Source organism: Camellia sinensis, chromosome 1 (genome assembly GCF_055761805.1).
Source record: "Camellia sinensis isolate YWXY chromosome 1, ASM5576180v1, whole genome shotgun sequence".
In the NCBI taxonomy this organism is placed as follows: domain Eukaryota; kingdom Viridiplantae; phylum Streptophyta; class Magnoliopsida; order Ericales; family Theaceae; genus Camellia; species Camellia sinensis.
Window position 1 is genome coordinate 115,874,316 of NC_138961.1, and position 27,537 is coordinate 115,901,852.

At 34.2% G+C, this 27,537-nt stretch overlaps 1 protein-coding gene across 1 annotated transcript; it reads left to right on the top strand.

The window, feature by feature from the left end:
• Nucleotides 1-8,994: 8,994 nt before the first annotated feature.
• On the top strand, nucleotides 8,995-26,915 carry LOC114259475 (Tic22-like family protein). Its single transcript, XM_028199496.2, has 10 exons — nucleotides 8,995-9,645; nucleotides 11,377-11,471; nucleotides 11,664-11,743; nucleotides 15,638-15,679; nucleotides 15,744-15,871; nucleotides 16,382-16,562; nucleotides 25,171-25,349; nucleotides 25,817-26,044; nucleotides 26,131-26,402; nucleotides 26,475-26,915. The coding sequence occupies exons 1-10, from the start codon at nucleotides 9,140-9,142 to the stop codon at nucleotides 26,504-26,506; spliced, it is 1,743 nt and encodes a 580-aa protein (XP_028055297.2). The 5' UTR covers nucleotides 8,995-9,139; the 3' UTR covers nucleotides 26,507-26,915.
• The last annotated feature ends 622 nt before the right edge of the window (nucleotides 26,916-27,537 follow it).

Genomic DNA, 27,537 nt, shown 5'->3' on the forward strand with positions numbered 1-27,537 from the left:
ATTACTCATTGTTCATTCCACTGTTCCCTCAATGTTTCTCGTAAATTTAGTTGTTCACTTCCTAGGTTCGTGTAACTCTATACTCCACTGTTTGTAACATTCTTCCATTACACTCCACTGTCATAGTTGATTTGTGTAAATGGAGAATTTGCATAACACTGAAGGTTCAAAATTTAAAAAAAAATAAAAATAAAAATAAAAATCTAATTGTTCACAACAAATTAGGTAACGAAAATGTGATATATATATATATATATTTTCATGTTTAGGATTATCATTCGAAAAATCAATTCCGAAAATAATGCACCTACATGGAAATCAAGTTCTGAAAATATTTTTATTGCACGACATCTTTTGCTCAAAGCAATAGGTGGTCGACATTTACTAGGTTTAGCATCCATCTATATAATAAATAAACAAATAGAAGGGAGAGAGGGGGAGAATTAAAATCCTGTTCGGAAATACAGAACCAAAATATATAAATATTTCGAAAATATAGAATCAAAAATATATAATTCATTCGCAAACACAAATTCGAAAATATAAGTTTAATTTGGAACTATAGAACCAAAAGATTTTCTTTTGTTCGATAGTTATGTCAAAAATTTATATTTTATTCGAAAGTATAGAATCGAAAATTATTGTTTGATTCGGTTGTTGATAATTGAATTTGTTGTTTATTTATTCGAATAACTAGTACTGAATGGTTTTGATTGCTGATTTTAATTTTTTTATTAATTCGAATAACCAGTACTAAATGGTTTCCATTCTCTTCACAATACAATATGAAATGAATAACGAAAATAATAAAATAGTATAACGATTGTGGTTTTGACTCGACCCTTTTTAATTGCTTTTGGATTTGAGAACCCATGTATTTAACTGTTGTTCAGCTCATTTCCATCTTGTTGTTTGTTGGGTTTGGCTATTGAGAAGTTAGTTTTTCAAAAAGTTGTTGCCCGGAATTTTGGTTATTCGCTCGAGCTACCATTCTTACGCTTAAGCAGTCTTTTACAATCTGCAAAACTATTGAGAGCCTGCAGAATTTTGCTCGAGCTACCAGTATACTTGTTTCAAGTCTTGGTATATCTTGGTATTTTTCGGAATGCATAGCAAACATCGACTTATGGGCTTCTTCTATAATTTTTCTTTTCAATTCTACATCATTAAGAATACAAAGTCTTCCTTGGAAACTTAATACTTGATCTTCAATAGTGAATCCCGATCTGGGCTTGGTTTTAAACTCATCACACACTTTCTTGAGAAACTGATCTTCCATCTGCTTTCGTTTGATTTCCTTAATGATAACCAGTTGTGCAAACATTGCAACCAAAATACTGTCTTACCCATGATACACAACTTCTATATCAAGCTATCTAAATCTTGCAAGAGCTCCTTCCATTTTGTAAGCAAACATGCCAACGTCTTCATATTCTTCCAGCTAAGTGCATCAACTACAGTGTTAGCCTTACCCGGATGATAATGAATTTGCAAATCATAGTCTTTGATCAATTCAAACCATCGACTTTATTGCATGTTTAATTCTTTCTATGCAAAGAAATATTTCAAGCTTATGTGATTCGTATACACTTCACATTTAGCCCTATACAAGTAATGACGCCAGATTTTCAATGCAAATACAATGGCGAGAAGCTCTAAATCATGGGTCAAGTAATTCTTCTTATGCAGCTTTAACTGTCAGGACCTGTAAGCAATTACTTTGTCGTTCTGCATTAAGACACAACCCAAACCTCTGTAAGAAGCATCACTAAAAATTACAATTCCTTTTGTACCTGACAATATGTAAGGATTGGAGTTGTAATCAATCTCGTCTTCAATTCTTAGAATGCAGATTTCCTTTGGTCTGTCCACACAAATGGTTCTCATTTTTGAGTCAATTGCGTCAATGGTACAGTAATCTTGGAAAAATCCTTGACAAATCTCCGGTAATAACCTGCCAAGCCCAAAAAACTTCGAATTTCTGTTACATTAGTTGGAGTGGGCCAATTGATAATCGCTTCAATTTTTTGTGAATCTACAGATATCCCATCTCTATTAATGACATGCCCCAAAAATATAAATGTATTCAACAAAACTCACATTTCTTGATTTTTCCATACAATTGTTTCTCCCTGAGTGTTTAAAGGATTATTCTTAAATGTATTCATGTTCTTCTTTACTCTTTAAATAAATCAAAATGTCATCAATAAATACCACAACAAACTCATCTAAAAATGGTTTAAAGATCCGGTTCATTAAATCCATGAAGGCTGCAAGTGCATTGGTGACTCCGAAAGGCATGACTAAAAATTCATAGTGTGCATACCTGGTCTGGAAAGTAGTCTTCTCTATGTCCTTGGCCTTAATCTTAAATCAATCTTGGAAAACACTTGGACCTCCTATAACTAATCAAACAAATCGTTAATCCAAGGCAAAGGATATTTATTCTTAATGGTTACGTGGTCTAGTTCTCGGTAGTTAATACACAAGTAGAGTGTTTCATCTTTCTTCTTCACAAACAATATAGGTGCATCCCACGGTGATATGCTCAGCCGAATGAACCCCTTATCAATCAATTCTTGCCGCTGAACTTTTAATTCTTTCATTTCAGCAGTTGACATGCAATATGGAGTTTCAGATATTGGTTGAGTACCTGGTATCACATCAATCACAGATTCAATTTCCTTATCAATCAATTGTCCAAGCAACTCTTTCAAAAACACATCAGAAAAATCTTTTACGACTGGAATATCATGTAAGACAGCATTTGTAGTCTGAACATTCAATAGACTACACAAATACCTTTGACACCCCTTGTTAATCAATTTACTAGCCTTCATTATAGAAATTAAGTATGGTGGGGGAACTATACCCTTTCCCTCAAAATAAAACTCATTTTGTCTCGTAAGTTAGAATATCACTCGTTTCGAGGCACAATTAATGGTCGCATAATATTTAAATAGCCAGTTTATACCCAAAATAATATGAAAATGAGTCATATCCAAGGGCAATAAATCAACATACAAGACGCATTCTCAAGTAAAATTTCACATGTAGGGTAAATCGATGAACATATCATAAATCCTCTTGATGGTGATGACGCACATAGTATATATCTCAAGGTTTCCAAAGGTCTATTCAATTTATGAGCAAATAGCATAGAAACAAAAGAAGGTGTAGACCTCGAGTCAATCAAGAGATATGCATATTGCCCACAAATAGAGAGTGTACTTGAAACCACAGTCTCTACATTTTTGGTGTCCCTTGGAATAAGCGCAAAAACCCTTCCTTGTCTTTTATTGTCCCTTGCTATAGTCAGAGTTGCATTGGCCCTTACAGTCAGTACTGATCCAGTTGAGCTTGTAGTACCCTAGTTACCACGTTGTCGTGGTTGTGGACATTTCATCGCTATGTGTCCTACCTTTCCACACAAAAAACAAGCCCCCATAGTCCGATAACATACCCCTCGATGATTTCTCTCACAATTTGGACAAACAGGTGCCAAGTTACCATTCTGATTCAAACTACTAGAGTTTTCCGATTTTGCTTTCTTGTTTGTTGCTGATGTTGCCCCTTTGTTCACATTGACATTTTGCATTTTACCCCTCCAATCAAAATTCCGGTTACAAGTAGCCATGTTTGCCTCTGACATGAGAGCCCTGTCTAAAACATCAACATATTTGGGTAATTTTAACACATTAATTCTTTCAAGAATTGAGTCACAAAGACCTCCTTCAAAATTTCTGGCCTTTTTGTAATATCTATCAACCATATGCAGTGCAAAATGTGGCAACTTTGTAAATTGGGCTTCGTATTCAGCCACTATCTTGTTCTCTTGCTTTAGTTGTTCAAATTCGAATACCTTTCTATCTCGAATACAACAAAATGGACTCACGGTCCCAAAACATATATGCTCGGAGCTTTCACACATTACATCCAAGAATCATCGTGCCCCATTAACAAAAGTTTCCCCCTCCTAGTCATTGAGGTGGTTGCACATCACCAATTCTTGAAATTGTTAGATAGGAATGAGCTAGATGCCTAGTAGAAATACTTTTAACAGGATATCTAATTATTCAAAGATCCATATGACATCATCACAACCAAAAAAATTTCTAATTCAATCAAAGTTAAAGCTTAGTCAAAAGAAACTAAGAAATTAGAATTTCCATCAAAATCAAATTTCAACATCGGGAGATAAGTACGCCATCAAGCCCCTAAGGAGAGTCTCATCACATACATATATATAGGTTTATATCAAATATCCCCACATTTGCTGTTATTAATACGACAGGAAATGAGCACCAAAAATCATCTGTTTTTCCACTTTTACCGACTACAATACGGTGGGACCAGTGGACATCCAAAAACAATTTCCTCACATTCGTTCGATAATAAGCTCAAGATAGGGCAATTTGGCACCTAAGTACTAACACAATACACAACCTTTTCCTAGAATTGACTCCCTACTCGGGCTCACACGCTATTTATCACCCCCTCAAAACAATATTTCCAAAGCTTCCAAACATTTATACATTCATAAGAATAAAAGTAACCTTTCACCATCCAAGCAATTGAGACAAATATAAAGTGACAATTTCCAAAATCTCAAATCAAATCTCAAGAACATTCCAATTTCACAATTCTCCATTCAAATACCACTTTGATATCATAATCCAACCATCAATTTAAAGAATTAAGGATCAATTTCATTGTATCATATTATTTCTAAATTTTAACAATTAGGGTTTTCATAAAATTTGGGGCTTTTGCCCCTCTAACATATATAATATTATTTCTTATCTACTTCCATAATCCAAAGCTAATAGTAAAAATCTTGAGAAAATTGTAAGAAGATCTTTATTTTTGAAAGAAACTTCAATTTATAAACTCAAATATTCATCAACTCATCAATGTCATGGCAATACTACATAAACAACTTCAAATCAAAGAGATACACGGTTAAAAGAAATCCTACCTCAAATATCAAAGCAAAGAAGCTAGTCCAAAGATGAATGCCTCGAGAAACAAAAATCCAATCGATGGAAAAACTTGATCTTCACCCAAACTCCAACTTTTGTAAGGAAAAAGGTTGCAAATCTAAGTAAAATGGGAGATTTCTAGAGAGATTAGGGTTTTCGGAACTAGAGAGAGAGAAAAGAAGAGAGAAAAGAATGATCTACACAGTCACTTTTAAGTGATTGATGTCGCGTTGACCACTCGAGCGGTCTTTCCACCGTTCGAGCGATGAATGAAAGCTCCCAGTATCTTTATCTGCAAAACGAGATACTGTGGACCCCCTCATTTTCGCCTGAGTGGTCCATCGACCTGCAAAGTGAACTACTAGAAGCCTCTCACCGCAACTCAATCGGTCATCTCACTGCTCGAGCGGTCACTTGAGACAAATTGTCACAAATATTAACAATTGAAAATAAATCAAAACATAAATCTTAAACAAAATCATCAAAATACATTGACCTTGTTTGGTTTGTGTTTTGAGATATTATTTCAAAAATAATTTTCTAGAAAGAGTTTAGAAAATTTAAAAATTTGTTTGTTGTATATTTTGAAGATAGTTTTAGAGTTTGGAATGATTTGATATTTTTGTAGTTGAATAGAAGGATATGAGAGAAAAAATGATTGAGAAAGAGAGATGAGAGAAAAAAAGTAATTGATTGATGTGCAATAGAGAAAAGAGTGATTTGGATTTTTTTTTTTTTATAATTTTCAACCAAACATGCTGGTTGAAATTTTTTCTCCGAAAACATATTTTGAGAGACAAACCAAACATACCCATTATTTCTAACAGAAGCAACCATGATGGTTCACCAATGATCGTTGCAATGGTAACTGGTAGTGTGTACTAAAAATGTTAGATTAAGTTATGTCCAAAATGATAATTTAATTGAAAGATATAATGGTAATTAGAAAAAAGCAAGTAAGCATGTGAATTGAGAAGCTTAGTGGTGTGTAAATAGAATTTTCTAATTTGTTAGTACTAATTTCTCACCAAATCACCAATATCCAAATGCAATCTATACTATATTAATGATAATGAGATTTCTAATGAGAAGAGCCTTATGAAACTTAAAACTCTCAAATTATTTTTTTTCTAGAATTTTTATTTTTTAAATAATTAAAAAATATTTTATTGAATTATTAATTTTTTTTTATTATACCTTGATTTACACATTTCAAAAGGAAAGTTAACTAATCAATTTTAAAATTTTTAAAAAATCTTTAAGCTCTTATTGAATCATTTAAAAGAAAAAAATCTTATTATACCTTGATTTATACATTTCAAAAGGAAAATTAATTAATTCATTTATAAATTTAAATTTAGAAATTTGAAAAGGAAAGTTAATCAGCTTTAAAATTTTTAAAAAAATCTTATAACTTTTATTGAATCATTTAAAAAAAAAATCTTATTATACCTTGATTTGCACATTTCAAAAAATAATAATAATAATTAATTAATCATTTAAAAATTTAAATTTAGAAATTTGAAAATGATCAGTTTTAAAATTTAAATTTTGTACCTCTAAAATATAAGAATCAATTCACATCTTCTATAATTTATTTCTCTTGGTGTTTAATTTTTTAAATATTTAAATTTTTTTATATTGGCTAGCTTTTATTCCTTTATAATGTAATTGATAATTCATTTTAAGAACTTACTTCTCTCACCAAATATTATATAATTTTTTTTTTTTAAGATAGTATATATCAATACAATAATGGATCCAAGACTCCTTCCAAACATTGTTGATATGTTTGGTTCATGGTTTTGGATATAAATTTTTTTTAAAAAAATGAAAAATGTGTGTAAAATTAGGTAAAATATAATTATATTTCATTTACATTTCATCCTTCTTTTTTTTTTTTTCCTTTCTCATTCTAAATTCCTACCCAAATCCATGAATCAAATATAACATAAAGTTGGGTAAATATTTTCCATATTTAAAATTTTGAATTAATATTACTTTTTAAATTATGTACTACAAACTCTTATCATACATGTCTCTTCATATAATAATGATTGAAATTTATTTTAGTTGCTATCTCAAAAATTAGTCATGGAGTCAAAGAAAATGTTTAGGTTTTAAAATTTTATGCAAGAATTGTTCAAATGTAATTCTTTTAATATTTATAATTTTTTTATTGATTTATAAAAAGCACAGTAAATATTAAAATTATAATATATATATATATATATTATGATATTGAGTTATTAATGTGATGTATTATAGGTTAAACCAATAATTATTGGAAAAAAAATCAAGTCGAATTAGATTTTCTAGGCTAATTTTAATATTTAATTCAGTATTGGAACTCAAACTAAGGCCAAGTTTGGCATCCTCCAAAAAATTCAAAAAGTCAAAAAGTCACTATCCTATTTAAGTCACATCATCTTATTTAAGTCACATCACCTCTCTAACACATCACTTCAAACTCAACCCAAATCCAACCCATATTTCATAAAAAGTCAAAAAGTGCACTTATTTAGTCTTCCCAAACTTGGCCTAACTTATAACTTATACCGGTCACGAATTGATAAAGACAATTTTTAATGATTAGATGAAAGTTACATTAGTGTAAATATTGAGTCGAGTAGTTTCTAGGTCACTTCTAATGTTTAGTCCGATACCACATGTCAATCCTAATTCATTTTTACGTTAGAGTTATGACATACGATAATTTACAATTTTGAGTAGATAAATTTGTAAATAAAAAAAAAGAGTATATTAACAAATGTAATTTACTACTATCATATGCTAAATTAAAATTATAAAACTTATAAAATGAAGTGTATTTATATTTTATCATAAATATAATTTTTGTAATTTACTTTTTAATCTTTACCAATTAAATTAAGACATGTCATTTTTTATTAAGAATTTAGAACATATCATTAATGATATCAGAATAAAATATTCACTTATTGTAACTTTGATAAGAATAAATAAAATTTAATTAATTATAAAAATATTTTTAGTTCATAATTTAAATAAATTTTATATTATTATTTTAATTTAGCTAGTTATATTAGAGCATCTGCATCAGCCTCTACAATGATTTTGAAGCTATTGTAGAGAGCAAAAGCTGTAAATCTCAGCTCCATCAGACTCTCTATAGTCTTTATTCATTTGGATTTTGTTACAGTGCCTCACCTGATTTGTTGAGGCACTGTTTATACGGTAATATATTTTTTATTTTATTTTTTGGAGCAAAATTGGGCCAAAAAGTCATGGCCGGTCGTCTACTAGGATGTCTCCCGGATGTCTTTCTAGATGTTTTACGAGTGCTTTGTAACAAAGAAGGAAAATGCTCAAATTTAGCATGACCGGTCGACCACCCCTCAGTGGGTTTGACCCTCTTATGTTGCTGCTGTTGTTGTTTTGAGTCTTGTTTATGTTTACATCTTCATAATATTTTAATGAAATAAAATTTGATGGAATGGATATATAAAAAGGAGACTAAAAGCATCTCTAACAGTTTAGCAAGATTTTCACCAAATCTAAGTAAAAAAAAGTCGATTTTCTTAATCTGATACGCGTAGCTCCAATGGTTATGGTTACTGTAGTGTGCATCAAAAAAGGAAGGGGACATTCGGTGGGTCGACCAATTCAAATTTTTTTTGAACCGTTTGAACCAGTAATTTGAACCATTTAAACCAGTTCGCAGGCCAATTTTTGCATGAGCCGGTCGACCGGTTGGTCCACCGGGTGGTTAGGTGGTCAACTGGGTGGTCGACCCTGTAGCGTAAAATTTTTATAAATTTATGTTTTAACGGTTATGCACAGTGAATTGGTTAAAGGAGCAAGTCATCTCCAGTTTGATGAAACGTTTGATATTTTCACAATTTAATACTGTTTTAGTACAATCGTTGAAGTATAAAAAATAATTTTTTCATCAAAATTGAATTTAATGTTGAATTTGATAACGGTTGGAGATGGCCTTACTAAAATATAAAAATGAATTTTACTTTATAATTTGGACCAAAATTTGTTGAGGCTGACAAGACTGTTAATAGGGAGAGCGAACAACTCCCAAGTTCCAAAAGATGAAAATTCCAGCATAAATCTATTTTATCTCACTCTGGGTGGAAAATTCTATCGAGAATCAAACACCCTCTCCAATGGCTTCTACAACAGAATCCAATCATCATTATCATCAGCAGCAGCAGCACCATAACCGTCAGCATATCAGCAGCAACTTATCTCGATTAATCCAATCCACAGCGTCCAATCTCTCTTCTCTCATCATCCCCTTCCACACTCCCAAGCCAATCTCCTCGTCAACCACTCCCTCCAAGATCTGCGTTCCCCTCCGGTTCGCCCACTCCGCTCCACAATTTCTCTCACTAACACCACCGTCTTCCTTCTTTGAGTCGACTCAGACCGACTCACCGTCTTCACCGTCTTCGTCTTCTCCGGCACTCAAGGACATGCCATCGCCCTCTGGTTCAGGTTCTGGTTCTGGTTCTGGTTCTGGGTTTCCTTCGACGGTCAGGATTTCCAGCTTGAATTCCGCCGGAAAGGGCGGCCCGGCCTTTGTAGGCCAGGTGTTCAGCATGTGTGACCTTTCTGGGACTGGCCTCATGGCAGTTTCCACCCATTTCGACATACCCTTCATCTCTAAAAGGTAATTCATTAAATATCTATATTTCTAACCTGTTCTATACTTCTCTCTAGGATATATGAGTGGATTCAAGTGCTTACATATTCAAACCAGGCTACCTTGTCTTTCTATCTATTGGATTGTTATTGATTTTCACTGCTTTTGGAATCTTGATATTTGAATAGTAGCAGTCTAGCAACACATGTTCGGATTAAACTTTCGGTTAAGGAAAAATTTTGGTCACTCCTATGGTTGATCATTTCACACACATGGAATGAGCTTAGGGCATGTTTGATTAGTAGGATTATAACATAGGATTGGGATTGTTAGTCCATAGACTCACAATCCCATGTTTAATTGCAAAATTTATTAACCAAATTACATGTACGGTAGATATTTAATCCAACGAAATTAATGATTTTTTAATAGTGAGAGGGGTTGGGATCATAATTTCAAGTATGAAAGAAAAGAAAAGAAAATGAATACACAATATATGGTTATCTCACTAATTTAATTGGATAACTAATCCTACATTAATTCATGGGATCATTAATCATTTCACTATTAATCCTCTTAATCAAACAAGGCCTTAGGGTGTTGATGAAGATGTGTTCTTTTGATTAGTCCAAGGGAAACAGTGTGGAGGCTAATTGTTGCTGAATTATAGGAAGGGAGTTTTATTTATTTATTTTTAACAGGGAAATGATATTCCTACTCCCCTTTAGCGTCTGACAATCCTTTTTCTTTTTCTCGTCATCTTCCCTTTCACAAGGCCAGTGTGAAGGGATGAAGGGGAGGCTGAATATCATTCCCTTTTTCATAGACCGTCACTGCATTTGTCATAGAAAGAAAGGGAGGTCCTTGACGGCTATCAGGCGTGATAAAGGAATGGGATTTTTTCCTAGGAGGATGGAGTGCTCCCTGCAATGGTTTCGTAGAAATGTTATTGAAAACATAACGTTGGCTAATAGAGGAGCACTAGCCCTAGAAGATTTATTTGGCTGTGGTATGCCGTCTAGATTAAAAATCTTTGTATTCTATCCGTCATTGGTTTTATTTTGCTTGTTTAAAGTAGTTTACCTTTTAATTGGAGGAAATCTGTTCCTCTTGGTTATGCACTGTTTATGTTTTGTTGTATTTTATTTTTTAGTTTCTAAGGAATAATATGGGGACTTTTTTGACAATGGAGGTATGGAGAGGGAGGGAATTCTCCCTCTAAGGTCTTACCATGCTTTTACAATGACTCAAAGTTTCTATTTTAGAGGTGTTTATTTGTTGCAAGAATAATTGAAATAACTGTTTTCTTCTAAACATATGGTGTTCATTTTTGAAGCATAGGTGTGACATAGGATCTTATAGGTTTTCAATTTGATATTTCTTTTATAAATTGAAAACAAGGAGAACACTGTCCAATGTATCTTATAAAATCCACTGTAGGGGGAGGGTCCTAGGCCATCAATTGTGGCTATTTGATCATGTCTGTGAACACATTCCCCTCCCAGGCCCCGCCCCCCCGCGCCCGGTCGTTTGAATTTTCAGCCTGTACATCATGAAATAAAATTATATCCAGCCCGCTGAAATTTAGAACAGTAGAAGATAATATGCACCAAGGTACACAACAGAGGATATATTATATTGTGCATACAAAATGACTGCATGTATGTTTATTTTTCTAGTTGTTATATTTACTTTGTTTTCTGGTTGGAATAATGTTTTTAACTGCAGTGCTTTTGGTTAATTCTCTTTGATATGTAGAACACCTGAGTGGGTTAAGAAGATGTTTGCAGCAGTTACTAAGAGTCAGAGGAATGGCCCTGTGTTCCGTTTTTTCATAGATCTAGGTGATGCAGGTAAGTTTGACACTCTTTATGTTTATTTTGGTCATTTTCATTAACTATTTTTGTGTTTTATTTATTTATTTATTTTTCATTCTCATGTCCTTTTGAGTATTTTTCTTTTAATTTCATGCTTATTATTTTTAAATTGGAATTATAATTGTTTGTAGACATAGATGTCTTACAATTTAATTGATTACTTTCCAGTTTCTTATGTTAAACGGCTGAATATTCCAAGTGGTGTGGTTGGTGCTTGTCGTCTTGATTTAGCATATGAACATTTCAAGGTATGGCTTGCTTGATTTGAGTGGATGTTGTATTGGGAATTTTTTTTTTTTTTTTGGTGGTAATTTAAGGGTAAAATCCTACTTTACTCCCTTGTGGTATGTCTCTGAAGCACTTTACCCCCTTTCTCTTGACAATAGCCTTATACCCTCCACACGGTTTTGGACTAAATTCCAACACTGACTCTATTAATTTTATTTGTAAAATGACATTTATACCTTGTCTTCCCACCACTTTGATCTTTTTAATTGAGGGATCCCTTTCTTTTTCTTTCTAAAAATCAGTTTCTCCCCATCTCCAAAAATCAAACCCAGTTCATCTTTTTCTCCCTTCGTCCCCACTTTCTCTCTGTTCTCTTTCCTTTCCATTATGGAACACCTAACCATTTCTGCTAAAGATAGTGTGTATCTAATTCCTTGATTATAGGCAATGTGCATAATTATTTTAATTGTTATATATCCCCTGATGGTAGAGGTTGATTACGAAGCTTGATTACAGGGATTGATTACAGGCTTTGTAAATTACATAGCCTTGATTATGGGCCTGGCTCCATTTGAATGAATAAGATATATACCTATTACTAGTGGGCAAATCGTGAGGGTACCAAAGAAGAATCTACCGTGTAAAACTAATCACCAGTTAGATCATATTGAAGAAAGACTATCAATGTCTGATTTGTAATGCTTGACAAGCCAATCAATAACTAAGAATGACAACAGTGATAAATTTAAGCCCCTTCACAATATAATTATATGTCATTTTTTTTAATGCCAAATAGGAATAATAAAGAACCAAAAGCTCAGAACAATGCCAAAGTAGTGACACTGCCACTGTTTACATCTGTTTAGTCAGTGATGGTTTGGTTAGCAGATCAAAAAGTTCATTTCTTGAGATGCTGAGGTTGTCATGATCGTGGAGGATGGAGGAGGTGGCAGGGGAGGTCATGGACGATGGAGGAGGTGGCGGGAGAGGTGGGAAAGTCGGTGGGATTGGTGGCAGGTGGTGCGGGAGATGAGGGGTTGAGGATCATGGTTTTTTAAGGTAGAAGATGAAGACAAGGGTTATTTTGTCTTTTTACGGGAAATGTAATGTTAACACTTTGGGTAATTCTATTGACACACCACAAAAAATCTTAGTACACACCATTTATATTGTTCAGATATGAACCTCCTAACAAAACTCAAATGTTCGGATATAAACTTATGAACAAAAGCAATTGTTCTGACATAAACAACTGAATTAAATATATATTTGAACAATTTATTTTTGTTCATCAATTTTTGTTTGAACATTTGCCTTTTGTTCAATAGTTTATATCCGAACAAAACAAATGGTGTGTGTTGACATTTCTTGTGGTGTGCAAATAGAATTACCCTAACACCTTAGTCCAAAAATGTGTGGGAAGTATATGGCTATTTTTAAAATATAAGGGGGTAAAGTGCTTTAGGGCTATATCATTTGGGAGGGGGGTAAAGTGAATTTTTCCCTGTCTTTAAAATAAGCATTCAATTTCTATGTGATTTATGCATTCTTGACGTCCCCTTTTCTCTATTTTGCTACATATGTGATTGTGTTCATGTAGCATATTAGCATGATTTAAACTGTGTTGCTTTCTGAACTTATTTGATATAATTTCTTTCATTTCGTATTACGAATTACTTTATCGCTTCATGTGTTGTCTTTTTACCACAAATTGATTTTGATGCTATTTATTTCAAAGGAAAGGAGAAGTGGTTGAGGTGTTATATGGCTGTATAATGTAAAGCATGGGTTAGCTGTCATTGTCCAAGGAGGACAGATCAATTACTACTTCCACAACCGATTCCAAAGATTAGGGCTGCCATTATGTAGGTGACAGCTAACGTAAAACCCCGTTAGACTTTATATATTAACGTGGCTTGAAATGGTAGGGAAAGACATGTTAGTTTGTAATTTGACAATTAATCAAGCTGAATGATAGCATGGGATTCATGTAGGCAACCTGTCACGACCCCAACCCGCTCCTAGAGGTTTAGGCCATGATCGACCAGTAATCATAAGGGCTGTTTGGAAAGTGAGATTTTAGCTTAATTTAGGCTAAAATCCACAAAAAGATAAAATAGGCTAAAATAGTTAATAAGACAAAATATCACATCAAACCGATAATCATTTCACTTTTTCTCTCACAAACATCACATCCAATTACAAAAAAATCCAATCATCTTCTCAAATACAAAAATTTTAGCCTACTAAAGTAGCTTACTAAAATAGCAACTTCTCAAACACCCACATAGATTACCTATGGCCTTAAAGACAAAATTTCAAAATATTTAAACAATATTGGGGCCTAAAACGGAAGCAAAATAAAAATAAGAATGTCCATTGAGCTGTGTGTACATGATAAACTGAAACAATTAAAATATTTATAATATGCCTTCACATACACACGACATATCTTGTACATCTCACACACATATATACATAAGACTCAAGCTTTGACAAAATAAAACTAAAGCCTCAACACGGAGGTACTGCTTGGGTGGTTTGACAAAAGGGCAGACTCCGAGGCAAACTCTAATACTGATCTTCTAGTTGCTCACCTACACGTATAAGGGAGAAAAACATGTTTTACAAGTCCAAAACGAATCATATTTCATGATATAAAAACATTTCAAAAAGGTAGTAGATTCATGCATTCAATGAGATCCAACTCATAAAGCCCAGTAAGTAATGCCAAAATAAAGAGGTTAATGAATGAAATCCAACATGATATAAAAACATGTTTTACAATTCTAAATGAATCATATTTCATATTCATGTCAAAACGTTTGCTATAACAAAGTCTATCTCATAAAACATATCTTCCAATTTTCAAAACAATTCATATATCCAATCATATCAATATTTGCGATAACAATAACTGATTGAGTCTTATACGTAGTACATCTAATAGAGTAACAATATAACAATGTGCCGAAGCCAATAGGACCACTAGGGTCAATCTAATGGGACCACAATGGGTTAATCAATAATTCACAATTTAATGTGGATCATTAAGGTCTAACATCAGAGATATCTGTGTTTCAATTAATTCAATGAGACATGGTATTGTTTTCCCTAGGCGAGGACCTATTAATCAATGGGCCATGGTATTGTTTCCCCCAGGTAAGGGCCTCACTAAAGGATGTCACAAATACATTTCAAAAAGGTACATTCATTTATTCATATGTGAATAATTGTGATGAACTATGAATATTGTGGCGGGGTCGTCACACAACCCTAAATATTTGAGTTGAACTATGAATGCATGGTCTCGAATCAAGAACCTCCGAAATGTTAATATTCAGGAAATGAACAGACAAGCTGATTATAGAATCATTATAACAAAATATGGATGCCAAGATGGATGTGTGACAAGATGTGTTGTTTTAATGAAGCATGGAAGTTAAGAAGTTAGATGTAGTAGCCTGCTTACAAATAAGATTATGTAAGTTGCTTGGATGATTTGGTTATCAACTGTAAAATAAGTGTCTGCTCCATAAGGAAGAAATAAGATGGTTCAACTTGAAGGTACTATTAAGGATGAAAATAAAGTCTCCTAGGACATAGGTTTTGGTAAGATGGAAAACATGATGGATTGTGCTTTTCAAAAAAATACAGTCCCATATAGAGTAGAACGGCCACAGAAAGTGTCAACGTTATCAATCAAACCCCTAAATAGTTGAACATCTTTTTCTACTTGGGTTGACATCGGTGCTTACTGTTTCTATTGCTACATTGTGGGACATATTATTTGCATGTATTTTATGCCTTATTTGATGGGTTCTGGGTTTTTTTTTTTTCTAATCTCAAATTTGATTTGATGGACCTTTTTCTCTCTGCACCTATTTTAACACTGTTTGCCATGTGCTATGCAGGAGAAACCTCACTTGTTCCAATTCGTTCCAAATGAGAAACAAGTAAGATGCAATGTTGGCATCTTGTTAGACATTGGCATTTGTTTGTAATAATTTTCTCATGCAGGTCAAAGAAGCCAATAAACTTCTCAAGACAATATCACAGAATGGTGGAAGGAAAAGGGTAGATGGTGTTCCTGTTTTCAGTGCTCAAAACTTGGACATTGCTATAGCGACAACAGATGGGATTAAGTGGTATGTTAAATGTGTTCAATCAATGATTTGTCTTTAATTTCAACGTTCTTATTTCTTGCAGATTCTTATTTCTTTTCTGTATAGTTCAAACATCAATGTCGATTGTGGAGACTAGAAACATCTTCTCATCATATGAACGGGATGCCCATCTTAACATTTTTTCGTTTTTGAATTGAGTATTAAATGGACTGGCCATTGATTAGCGGGCATAAGTTTTAAGCTTTCTTTTGTTGCCAATTAATTATTGATATTAGGTTATATGTCCTCCTTTTGTTGGAAAGTGAAATGCTGTTATTGGATCCTTTCGGTCCTTATTGTCCTTATCTCAATGGTAAAAGTAAGGAAGATTACTCCAGGATATGAATTCTCCTTTTCACTGTAGAGCCTGAAATGTCTTCAGCCAACAGTTTAACTAAATATTTCCTGTTCACCCCAACCTATTCTTCTCTTTCTTATTAGTGTTCATTTCAGAACATCTGACACTTGCACTGTTGTTCTTGCTTCCATTAGGTATACTCCGTATTTCTTTGATAAAAACATGTTAGACAACATTCTTGAAGAATCGGTTGATCAGCACTTCCATTCATTAATTCAAACTAGGAACTTGCAACGCCGGCGGGATGTTATTGATGACAACTTGGCCGCAGAAATGACTGAAGAGACTGCAGAAAGTGTATGGGAACCACCAGAGGTATGAAAAAAAATACCGACTTACTTTTTTTTTTTCTGCATGAAAACTAAGAAGATAGGAAACCAAAATGATTACAGATTTGCCATTGTTTGGATTTGTTTGTTTGTTTGTTTGTGTGCTTTGTTTTGGGCTTTCTTTTGGGGAGCGGGGTGTTGTGGTTTTTGTTAGGGGACAAGGTGGAGGTGGGGGTGGGGGTGGGAGAAGGGAAGGGGAACAGTTAAACAGTAAATTTGACGAAGAGAAGAGTTGCATGTTCTTGTGTTTGAGTACCTTGTCTTTGTTTGTCATTCTGTCAATTTCTTGCTCTGTTTTCCTTTTTGAATGGTCGGAGGTGTTGTGGGAAGACACCATGGCCCTTTGGGAATTATTGTCGTCATGGAGATGGCACAAGATCACCATATTGAGGGAGAGAACTGAGGCAGTCTTAGAGTAGATAGAGAGAGAGTGGCAGTGAAGGAGAAACTTTTGAACTTGTTGGAGATGGTGAATATGATTGTTATGTATATGTCTATACATTCTTGTGTGGAGTTTTGTGGGAGATATGGGTCTATAGAGCAGCTCAACCTTGCACAATGATCACTTGGGGACAGGTGACTCATTCCCTTTGGTATGCTTAGGAGGGACGTATGAAGGAGCTGTAGTGAGTAGGTATTATACATCTTGCAAGGTATAACATGACTTAGTGAAAGTGAGGTGGAACATGCACGCATGGAGATTTTGTATTTATTATTTGATTTGATTTATTTATTTTAAATTATAGTTTAATTTGAGTTTTATTTTAGTTAGGATATTATGATTTAGTTTTCTATGTTAATTGAGTTTTATTAGGAGTTTAGATTTCCTATTTAGATTAGATTTTCTAGCTTATATGTATATATTAATTTTTTGCATTGTAATAGTTAGCTTTTGATTAATGAGAATTTAAGTATTAAGGCTGCGGCCATTGTGTTATGGCTGTGGCCCTCTTCTTCCTCCCCTCTCTTCACTTCTCTCTTTTTTTTCTCTAAAGCGTTCTAAATCACAAAGCTTGACCCTTGTTGTAAAGGCCTCTCTTTTTGGTCTAAGGTTGGTCAAAGTTTGACTTCCCCTTAGCTATAGTTGTCAATCCACCATCACTTGTGATCCCTCATTGGGTCATAGGTTGCTCGGGTGTCCTATGGCCTGAGGAACTTACCATTAAGGGGTTTCTAGGCCTATCTTTTGACCTAGGTTGTCATGTAAGCAACATAATGCCCTTCCTATTCATAGCTTGCAATGGTCGAGTGAGGCAAGTGAGGTGACAAGTGAAGGTAGCCGGGCAGAGCCAAGCAACCTTAGATGACTGAGCGGAATCAAGCGTAACCAAGCCAAGGTTCAAGTTGTGCCTTATGATATTATGGGATGATTTGGGCCAACTTGTAGCAATGACGTAGCTTGCTACATAGGAATCCAAATACATGTTAAGTATATTAGTCCCTGTGCAAGGGCTCTCACGAGCCAATGAAAGTGGTCATGCATATCTCTTGATCATAGAAATTGGGTGACACTTTGACTCAATTTGGATGGTATGGCGAACGGGAATGAGATTGTGATTTCAGGTCTCTATGATTCCACTATTTGGATAGGAAAAAGAATGTAATTCCTGCTTACCTATTTGAGCTAGACTCACTTTTGCAAACTAAGCAAGAAGCTGATTCCCACAACCCCATGGTAATTTTAGATTCCAGCCCAATCTAGAAAAAAAGGAAACTGAGGGCTTTAATATATTTCCTACTATACAACATTTAATAAAGTAGAATCCTCTCTATGCCGTCTTTCTCTTCCTTGCAATCTCTCCCATCTTTCTCTCTTCTCCAATCACACTTTGGTTTCTATACTTGGACACTATAGCTATGTTAGATCACTCTCTCTCTCTCTGAATTTTATGTTTTTTAACAAGAAAATCATCATTTTTGATTCCAGATTTCTTGGTTAATGACAAAGTGAAAGCAATTATTATTGTATTGTATCCAAAATAACAAGCACAAGAAATCAGCTTGGAATTGATTCAAATTAATTGCAAAACTTATCATTTGATTAATCTATCTTATAAAAGTGGTGACCCAACAATTCAAAAAAAAAAAATTGTTCATTGTAATTTTTGTTATTGTAACATTGATTCTTTATTACTTGAAGATATTCTCGACAATTTTGTGAATATGGACACAAAAGCACAATGGCAATGTGACATGGAAAACCATTCTTGATCCAAACATAAAAGACATCTTTTAGTTTAATTGAGTTTTTTAAAATCTCATTCCAATGGTGAAATTTTGTCTGCTAAAGTTGATTAGTTTTGTTGAATTAATAGATTGAACCCATGAAAGCCTTGAATAATTTAGGGACAATAAGGTTTAGAACTCTGAGTAGAATATAGTCAACAAAGTGTCGATGGAGCACAAAGTGATGAACGTAGGGTGTTTTGGACAATTAAATAAATTCTCATTCCATCCCTTGTTTTAAAAGTTACACAAAACACTTGAATATGCTTTAATTATTATTTTTTGTATTTATAAAATTCTTGAATTATCCAAACACTGGAATGAGATTACCTTAGTGATGATATGGCAGCAAACGCATTAGATGACAAATAAATTGAAAAATATATGATTTTTTTTTATATTATTAGAAATTATATGATTTAATAGGAACTCCGCTGGGGTTGTTAACAACTCCGCCAGTCCCAAGCCCGGGTTAAGGAGGAAGGTTGTGTGTTAGGTAACCGACAGCCAACACATAAAAAAAAACGCTCGGATCCGTTATGACAATGAATCCTACTTTGAATCGTTTAAATACTAGGTTGTTCCCCTCAAGTGACGCGTTGTGCCTGCCTCCAAGCGTTTCGAAAAGTGAGCAAGGGGCGCCGCATCGATGCCTGGGTGCGGTGAAAAGTGGGCAATGGTTGGCGCGATTTTATGGACGAGCGCGGGTAAAAAAGCTAGTCCAAGATTATAGGTTTAGGGACTATAGGTTTAGGGTAGCTACTTGGAATATAGGAATCTTAACTGGTAAGACGATGGAATTGGTAGCTGTTATGATTAGGGGGAGAGTTAGTATAGCTTGCGTACAAGAAACTAAGTGGACGGGTGAGAAAGTTAGGGAAATTGAGGATACCGGTTTTAAACTGTATTATAGTGGTAAGGATGAACGCAGGAATGTGGTAGGAATCATAATTGCCAATGGTCTTATGGAGAATGCAGTGACGGTCATTAGGAAATGGGATAGGATTATGTTAGTTAAACTAGTTATTGAAGGGAATATAGTGAACGTTATTAGTGCATACGCCTCTCTAGTAGGATTAGATAATCAGACAAAGAGGGATTTTTTGGAGTAAATGGATGAGATCTTACAGGAAATACTCGTAGGAGAGAACCTAGTTATAGGTGGAGATCATAGTTGTCAAATCGGGATTCGTATCATGAATCGAAATGGTCTCGTACCGAATCGCGAATCAAATCGAATTGTGAATCGTAAAGATTCGGTAACTTTTTCTAAATTGCTTAAAAACATATATCTACACATTTAGATATTAAATATATCTTATGAATATAAAATATTTAGATTTAAATCAATGAAAATGTTGTTTTGAATAATAATCACGTAGTTTAATAGATAAGAAGTTAACAAAAGTTCCTATGTAAGATCACCATTTTACCTTTTTTCTTTTTTGGATATTTCTTATCAACCATTCTTAAGAAAGATAATAACCAAATAGACAAACTATCAATTTTCAAAGTGACAATAATTAACAACAATATTGATATTTGGACAATAAGCGTATATACTTTTCTAAGTAACTGTAAGCAAATAATAAAAAAGAATTATTTAGAATATTTTATTTTAAAGTCTAAAATATTTTAAAAGATATAATTGGCCTCACACATATAATATTCGATTATATTCAATTTAATAAATAGCAATAGATAATTCATAGTGTAACTTTAATCTTAAACATCTTTAAAAGATATATTATGATTTTTTAAAAGGAAAAAAAAATGAGAAGAAAGGTTAAAAATATGTTGGGTTTAATTGAATCTGATTGGATCCTATTAAAAATTTCATGATCACTAAAATAACAACAAACCATGTATATATGTTGGTCATTTTGGTATTAAACGCTATTAAAAGTTGTATTATGTCATTTTTACTAAAAAAATAGAGAAAAAAAGAATCGAAAATATGTTGGACACACTAATTTCAAAAATTGCATGAATCGTAAAAAGTGAATCGAGTCGTGAATCGATTGTGAATTATGCGATTCACTAGAGATTCACTTCTAAAATAGATTCACCCATAGATTCGTATCGATTTTGCAAAAATTGTAAATCGAATCGTAAATCAAATCGTGAATCGTAAGATTCTAATAACAGAGGTGGAGATTTTAATGGCCATATAGGCATAGATAAATTAGGCTATGAAAGGGTGCATGGTGGATACGGTTTTGATGACAGAAATGAGGTTGGAGAGAATATCTTAAATTTTGCATTGGCTTCTGATTTGGTGGTGGCCAATACTAAGTATAAAAAGAGGGAGGAGCATTTGATAACCTTTAAGAGTGGGTCAGTTAAGAGTCAAATAGATTACTTCTTGGTGAGAAAAGTGGACCGCTTAAAATGCAATGATTGTAAGGTGATTCTTGGAGAGAGCTTGACCTCTAAACATAGGATTTTGGTACTAGATTTATGTTTTAGAGGGCAATACCAAGCTAGGAAGGATGGTAGGTGTCGTAGGATGAGATGGTGGGATCTAAAAGCGGATAAACTAGAAATATTTAAGAATAGAATGGATAAAGAAGGTATTTGGGACTTGGAAGATGATGCTAACATTATGTGGAACTCGATGGCCAATTGTATGAGGACAATCTCAAGGGAAGTGCTTGGAGAGTCGAAAGAAATGGGACCCAGCTGTAGGGAAACTTGGTGGTGAAGGAAAGAGGTTTAAGCGATAGTTAAGGCAAAAAAAGAGTGCTTTAAAAAGTGGCAGAATGATAGAACTGAGGAAAACCTTAAGAGTTATAGATTGGCTAATAAGGAGGTCAAGAAAGTAGTGAGAAAGGCTAAGGTGAAAGCTTATGATGACCTATACACTAGACTAGATAGTAAGAAGAGAGAGAAGAGGGTATACAAACTCGCTAAGATACGGGAGAGGAAAATAAGAGATTTTAATTAAGTTAAGTGCATCAAGAATAAGGATTTTAAAGTATTGGTGAAGTATGAAGAGATTAAGGAAAGATGGAAGAACTATTTTGATAAACTATTAAATGAGGAACATGGAAGTACGGGAATAGGGGAAGAAATAGCCAGTCATACGATAAACCAAGACTATAGGTTCTATCGCAGGATTAGGAACTTTGAAGCGGGGATTGCACTTAAAATGATGAAATCAAATAAGGCTTTGGGACCCGATGATATCCTTATTGAAGCTTGGAAGTGGTTGGGTAAAAAAAGGGTTCCTTGGTTGACTAGGTTATTCCAGATGAGTGGAGGAAGAGTATTTTGGTGCCAATTTATAAGAATAAAGGAGATGTCCAAAATTACAACTACTATAGAGGAATCAAGCTAATGTGTCATATAATGAAAGTGTGGGAGAGGATGATGGAACGCCATTGCAAGATATAACAGAGGTGTTAAAGAATCAATTTGGGTTTATGTCTGGCAGGTCAACAATGGAAGCAATCTATCTTTTGAGGAGAGTAATAGAAAAGTATAGAGAAAAGAAAAGAGACATTCATATGGTGTTTATCGACCTTGAGAAAGAATATGATAGAGTGTCCCGAGATATAATATGGTGGGTGTTAGAGAAGAAATGAGTGACAAAAAGTTACATTGATGTGATTAGAGACATGTATGAAGGGGTGGTGACCACTATTACATCGCCTGTTGGAGAGACAAATGGGTTACACCAATGATCTAACTTAAGTCCTTATCTTTTTGCTTTAGTTATGGATGAGTTGACGAGAAATATTTAGGATGACGTGCCATGGTGTATGATTTTTGCAGACGATATCGTGCTTAGTGGACGAGACTAGAGAAGGAGTTAACACAAAGTTGGAGATTTGAAGAAAAGCTCTTGAATCTAAGGGATTTCGGATAAGCAGAACTAAGACAGAGTACATGGAGTGTAAATTTAGTAACAGTAACAATGAAAGTAAAGGAGAAGTGAAGATTGAGAATTAAGAACTACCTAAGAGTGAACATTTTCGTTACTTAGGGTTGATTATCACAACGGGGGAGATTGATGCGGATGTGGCCCATAGGATTAGGGTGGGATGGTGTAAGTGGAGAAGTGCATCTAGGGTATTACAAGGTAAACGAATACCCACTAGACTAAAAGATAAGTTCTATAGAACGGCTATTAGACCAGCGATATTGTATGGGACGGAATGTTGGTCAATCAAGAAACAACATATAGATAAAATGAGTGTGGCTGAGATGAAGATGCTAAGGTAGATGTGTGGCAAGACAAGACAAAACAAAATTAGGAATGAGTGTATTTGGGAATGGGTAGGAGTAGCACCAATAGAAGATAAGTTGAGAGAGAATCGATTAAGATGGTTTGGTCATATTCAACGGAGATTGACAGAGGCAGTAGTAAAGAGATGCGATACTGTAACGGTAGATGGAAGTGTTAAGGGACGAGGTAGGCTTAGATTAACGTTGGCTAGCGTTGAAAATAGAGATTTGGATCTACTTAATTTGACTAACGAAATGGCCTTTGATAGGGCCGCGTGGAGAAGAAGGATTCATGTAGCCGATCCCATTTGATGGGATTTAAGGTTTGGTTTGGTTTGGTTGGTTTGGTATATGATATAATAGGATTTTAAAGCATGTTTGGTACGAAAATATGGAATGAAGTGAGGATGAAATGAAAGGGTAAGGTTTTGTGTTGTGTTACTTGTATATATAATGTATATAGTGAATATGATCTAACAATCTAAATTATTTTTACATAATTCCACGGCTAATAATTTCTATGTGTAGTTAATATTTTCATATATTTATGTATACAATTTGGGCTTCAAGTTGTTTGGTGTCTCAACCCAAGTTCGCCCAAATTTAATTTGTACCCAAGTTCACACCGAATTCAGAAATGTTGCTCAAGGCCTAATATATTACAGACTGAATTGAGCTTGATCAAGTTGCAACCCTAGAGGGATGACTCGCGGTGGAAGAGGGTGGTTACAGAGGTGGTGTTTGTAGAGGGGAGAAAGTGTTGTAGTGGTGGTTGCAAAAAGGAGGGTTGGTAATGATAATTTTTTTTTTTGCCCATATATATACACAAAATTTATGCACAGCTATGAAACACAAACAACTCTCCAAGGCTTGCGTATCAGTGTCGGACATGCTGTCCCGAGAGTGTCCCAATTTGTTTTTGAATTTTTTGCAGTTGGACACGTTCGGGACACGTTTCGGACACTGCCTGGTACAAAACATAATTTTTGAAACTTGAAGTGGGGGTCAAATTGTAAAAAACAAAAATTAAAACAATTAAACCAATTTCCAACCCTAGAATCGAACAGATTGAAGAGAAAATACCAGAGAAAGGCTCGTTGCTGTTGCTCGCTGCCATATCCAAGATATGTTCTTCGATTCTCTTCTTCTTCTTGTTCATTCGATCTTCTTCTCTCTTCTTGTTCGATTTTCTTTTTCTTCTCTCTCTCTTGTTGATGACTAAATGTAATTTATTTATTTATTTATTTTTTTGACTGATGAGTTTTATTTTATAGAACAAATTATTTTTATTTGAAGAAAAAATCAAATTGTTGTGAATGATATATGATGTTAAATCAATGAAATATTTTTTAAAATAATTTTAACAGTGTTATTTTGTATTTTTTTATAACCTTTCAATGATTTTATTTTTTATTTTTTTTAATTTTAGGACATATAACAAATAAATTTATTCATGTATATTGAGCGTGTCCCCAGCGTGTCGTGTCCCTCATTTTTTGAAAATTTGTGTGTTCGCGTATCCGTGTCGTGTCCCATGCCCATGCTTCATAGATGCACAGTATATAGAATGATCAATTCACCAGTCCACAACACCCATCACCACCGCCTATACCCAACTTCCGCACAGATTCACCCCCAAAATTCATTGTCTCCGTTCATTTATTAAAGCTACAACCTACACTCCCAAGTTGAAAATGGCTACTGAACTTTTTGCCTAAAAAATAGCAAGCAAATTAAGGGTTCGTTCTGAAGGAGAGCTCGCACTTGCTCCATGGTGAGCTAAGGTTCTAAGGGAGTTAGCCAAAGCTGTCCCAAGGGAAGGATGAGTTGAATCAGGAGTTGAAGTTGGAACAAAGCTAGAGCAAGAGCCTGAGCCAAAGCATGAACCATAGTTGGTGAGCTACAGCCATAGTTGGACATTCATTATGATCTGAGGGTGGGAATAAATTTGTTAGAATACTTTACCAGTCACTTTCACTGTGTGAGTATATATGTTTTTTTGGTGAACCTCTAAAATGTATATATATGAAGAAATAAATTTGCTTGGAGGATGTTTGCATTGTTCCTTTTGACAGTGCTGGTCGTGTAAATCTGGAGTCTTTAGTGTTTTAAGTTGCTGCATTATTTCTCGTCGTCAGGTACAGGAAGTGCTGGATGAAATGGGCAACCCAGGAATACCTTTGAGTGTCATATCAAAGGCTGCTGAAATCCAGCTTCTCTATTCTGTTGACAAAGTTCTCCTTGGGAACAGGTGGTTGCGAAAAGCCACTGGAATTCAGCCGGAATTTCCTTATATGGTTGATTCATTTGAAGAAAGGTACCCCATGCCATTCTCTGTTTCCCTTATTTTGAGTTGTTTGATGTACTTTTTTAGCACCCAAGCTGCGTTGGATTTTGGTTATTTCTAGTGTAATTGAACTTCATTCCCGTATGCACCACCTGATGAGTTAGATCCACCACCTGATGAGTCCATTTAGTTTATTAGCTTTGCGAAACAGCTTAATCGGGAAAAAATTGACCACGCAGTTAATGCACATTCATTTTCATTTTTTTTTTTTCTGCCAAAAAATCTGGAGTGAGGTGGTTAGAAGTTAATGTGGCTGAATTTTTACAGTTCATCTTCTAAGCATGTTTGTGTGGACATGTCTTGGTGGCTCCAATTTTCAAAATATTTAGACATACACAGGCCGAACTTTTTCATTGTATAATGGCATAATTAGGTTCGAGTCCGTTATCATGCGTTCGTTTGTGCCTTCTTAACAGCATCATGTTCATTTAATTCAGGAGTGCAGCTTCCTTGCTGAGAGCATCTGATTCATCCAGATTTGTAGTCAATTCTGAATCAGAAAACAATGAACACCTTGAGCACCATGGCATTTCTGAGCTCATTTCAAAAGATAGTGTTCACACTGAGCAAAAACAGAGACCGGGTTTCAGGTTTCCCTTTGGAGATTGGTTTGGGCATTCATTGTCAAAACAACAGCAGACGCACCATAACCAATCGGATAAAAGGTGTGCTTCTTTACTTAATATTGATACAACAAGCATTCTTTGAACTTTGCTTTCATGCTAATTATATATGGCCTTCTTTATTGCAGAGTGGAAGATACAACCAGGGGATGCATGAAGCAAGAACTACAGACTAGCCCTTTTCTTCCGAAGATAACAATGGTTGGTATCTCAACTGGGGAAGCAGGGCAAGTGAGCAAAGCCAATTTGAAAAAGACAATGGAGAATTTAACGAGGGAGTTAGAACAGACAGATCAGGGAAATGCAGCTAGCGCTACAAGTACTGAATTCAAATCTGAAGACAGGGATCCTCTCTTTGTGGCAAATGTGGGTGATTACTATTCCGGTGCAGCAAAAACAGGTTCAGCTCGATGGGTTCGTGGGGGATAAATTAACTAAAGGAGTTTTGCTAACAGAAATCTTTCTTTTGCAGGAGTTAGTGTGCTAAATTTACTAATTAGTTAGTAAAGTAAGGATTTCAATCAACTTGGTAATTGCATCGGATTTCATTGGTTTGCATCCAGCAACAGGAATGTCTTGATTGTTGATGAGTCTTTAGGCATTTACTTCTGATAAATGCTGTGAACAATGATTCTTCAGGGGAAAGGGGATGGGGATGATCATATGGTTGAGCTGATGCTGCAGATGTTGCTTGTAATTTTGAAATGTAGATTTGTATCAAGGAATGAGTAGAATTTTAGTTCCTCACTATTTTGGACATAGAGTAACCATATTATTTGCATACACATAATTGATAATGAGTAGTTTCATGGAGGTTTGGAGCCTCTCTAGTCTGTATAGTGATTTTTGATGATGCATGGTGATTCAAGGTTTTCAAGTTTAATGATATAGCCTTCTATGGTATGTTATATAAGATTTGAAATCAATGTATTTTATTAATCAAAAAAAGAAATCAATATATTTCAAAGATCAATTTGGCAGGATGGCCTTAGGCTCCACCTGGATAGATATGCATTTCAAATCGGTAGATTTGTGGTTGGATTTTATGAAAATATTACAGTTTGTTATTCTAGTAGCATTTTTGTTGGTGAAAGAAGAATTCTTTGCATGATTTTAAATTACTATTTTTGCATAAGTATATCAAATACATCATGATAAACCGTTTAATATAATATTGAAATATTTAGGTAAACCTTCCTATTTAAATTCAAACTATTCTTGATTGTAAAATTTTATTCATACATAAAATTTAAACAAAAAACTTGACAAGAATAATGTAGTATTGTCATTATTGTAAATAAATCGATCTTTAATGGTGTTTTTTTTTAAAATGAAAGGTTTACAATGAGACATCATTATGCATGAATTTTAAGAAATTCTACTTACACGACACATTCACGACTTTACACCCACCATTTAGGTTTTTATTTATTTTATTTTTTTTGTATTTTTTTTACCCATGTGTGAAATTACCATGAAGGACAAAAGACAAAAATTAAATAGATTTAATTATCTCTTTACACCCATTACACTTC

What these genes read in the sequence shown, in the direction of transcription:
- LOC114259475 (XM_028199496.2), top strand. Translation starts at nt 9,140, where the DNA reads ATGGCTTCTACAACAGAATCCAATCATCATTATCATCAGCAGCAGCAG. An exon ending in CATAGATCTAGGTGATGCAG is followed by an intron (nt 11,472 to 11,663) that starts GTAAGTTTGACA and finishes ATTACTTTCCAG; the next exon opens with TTTCTTATGTTAAACGGCTG. An exon ending in GTTGATTCATTTGAAGAAAG is followed by an intron (nt 25,350 to 25,816) that starts GTACCCCATGCC and finishes CATTTAATTCAG; the next exon opens with GAGTGCAGCTTCCTTGCTGA.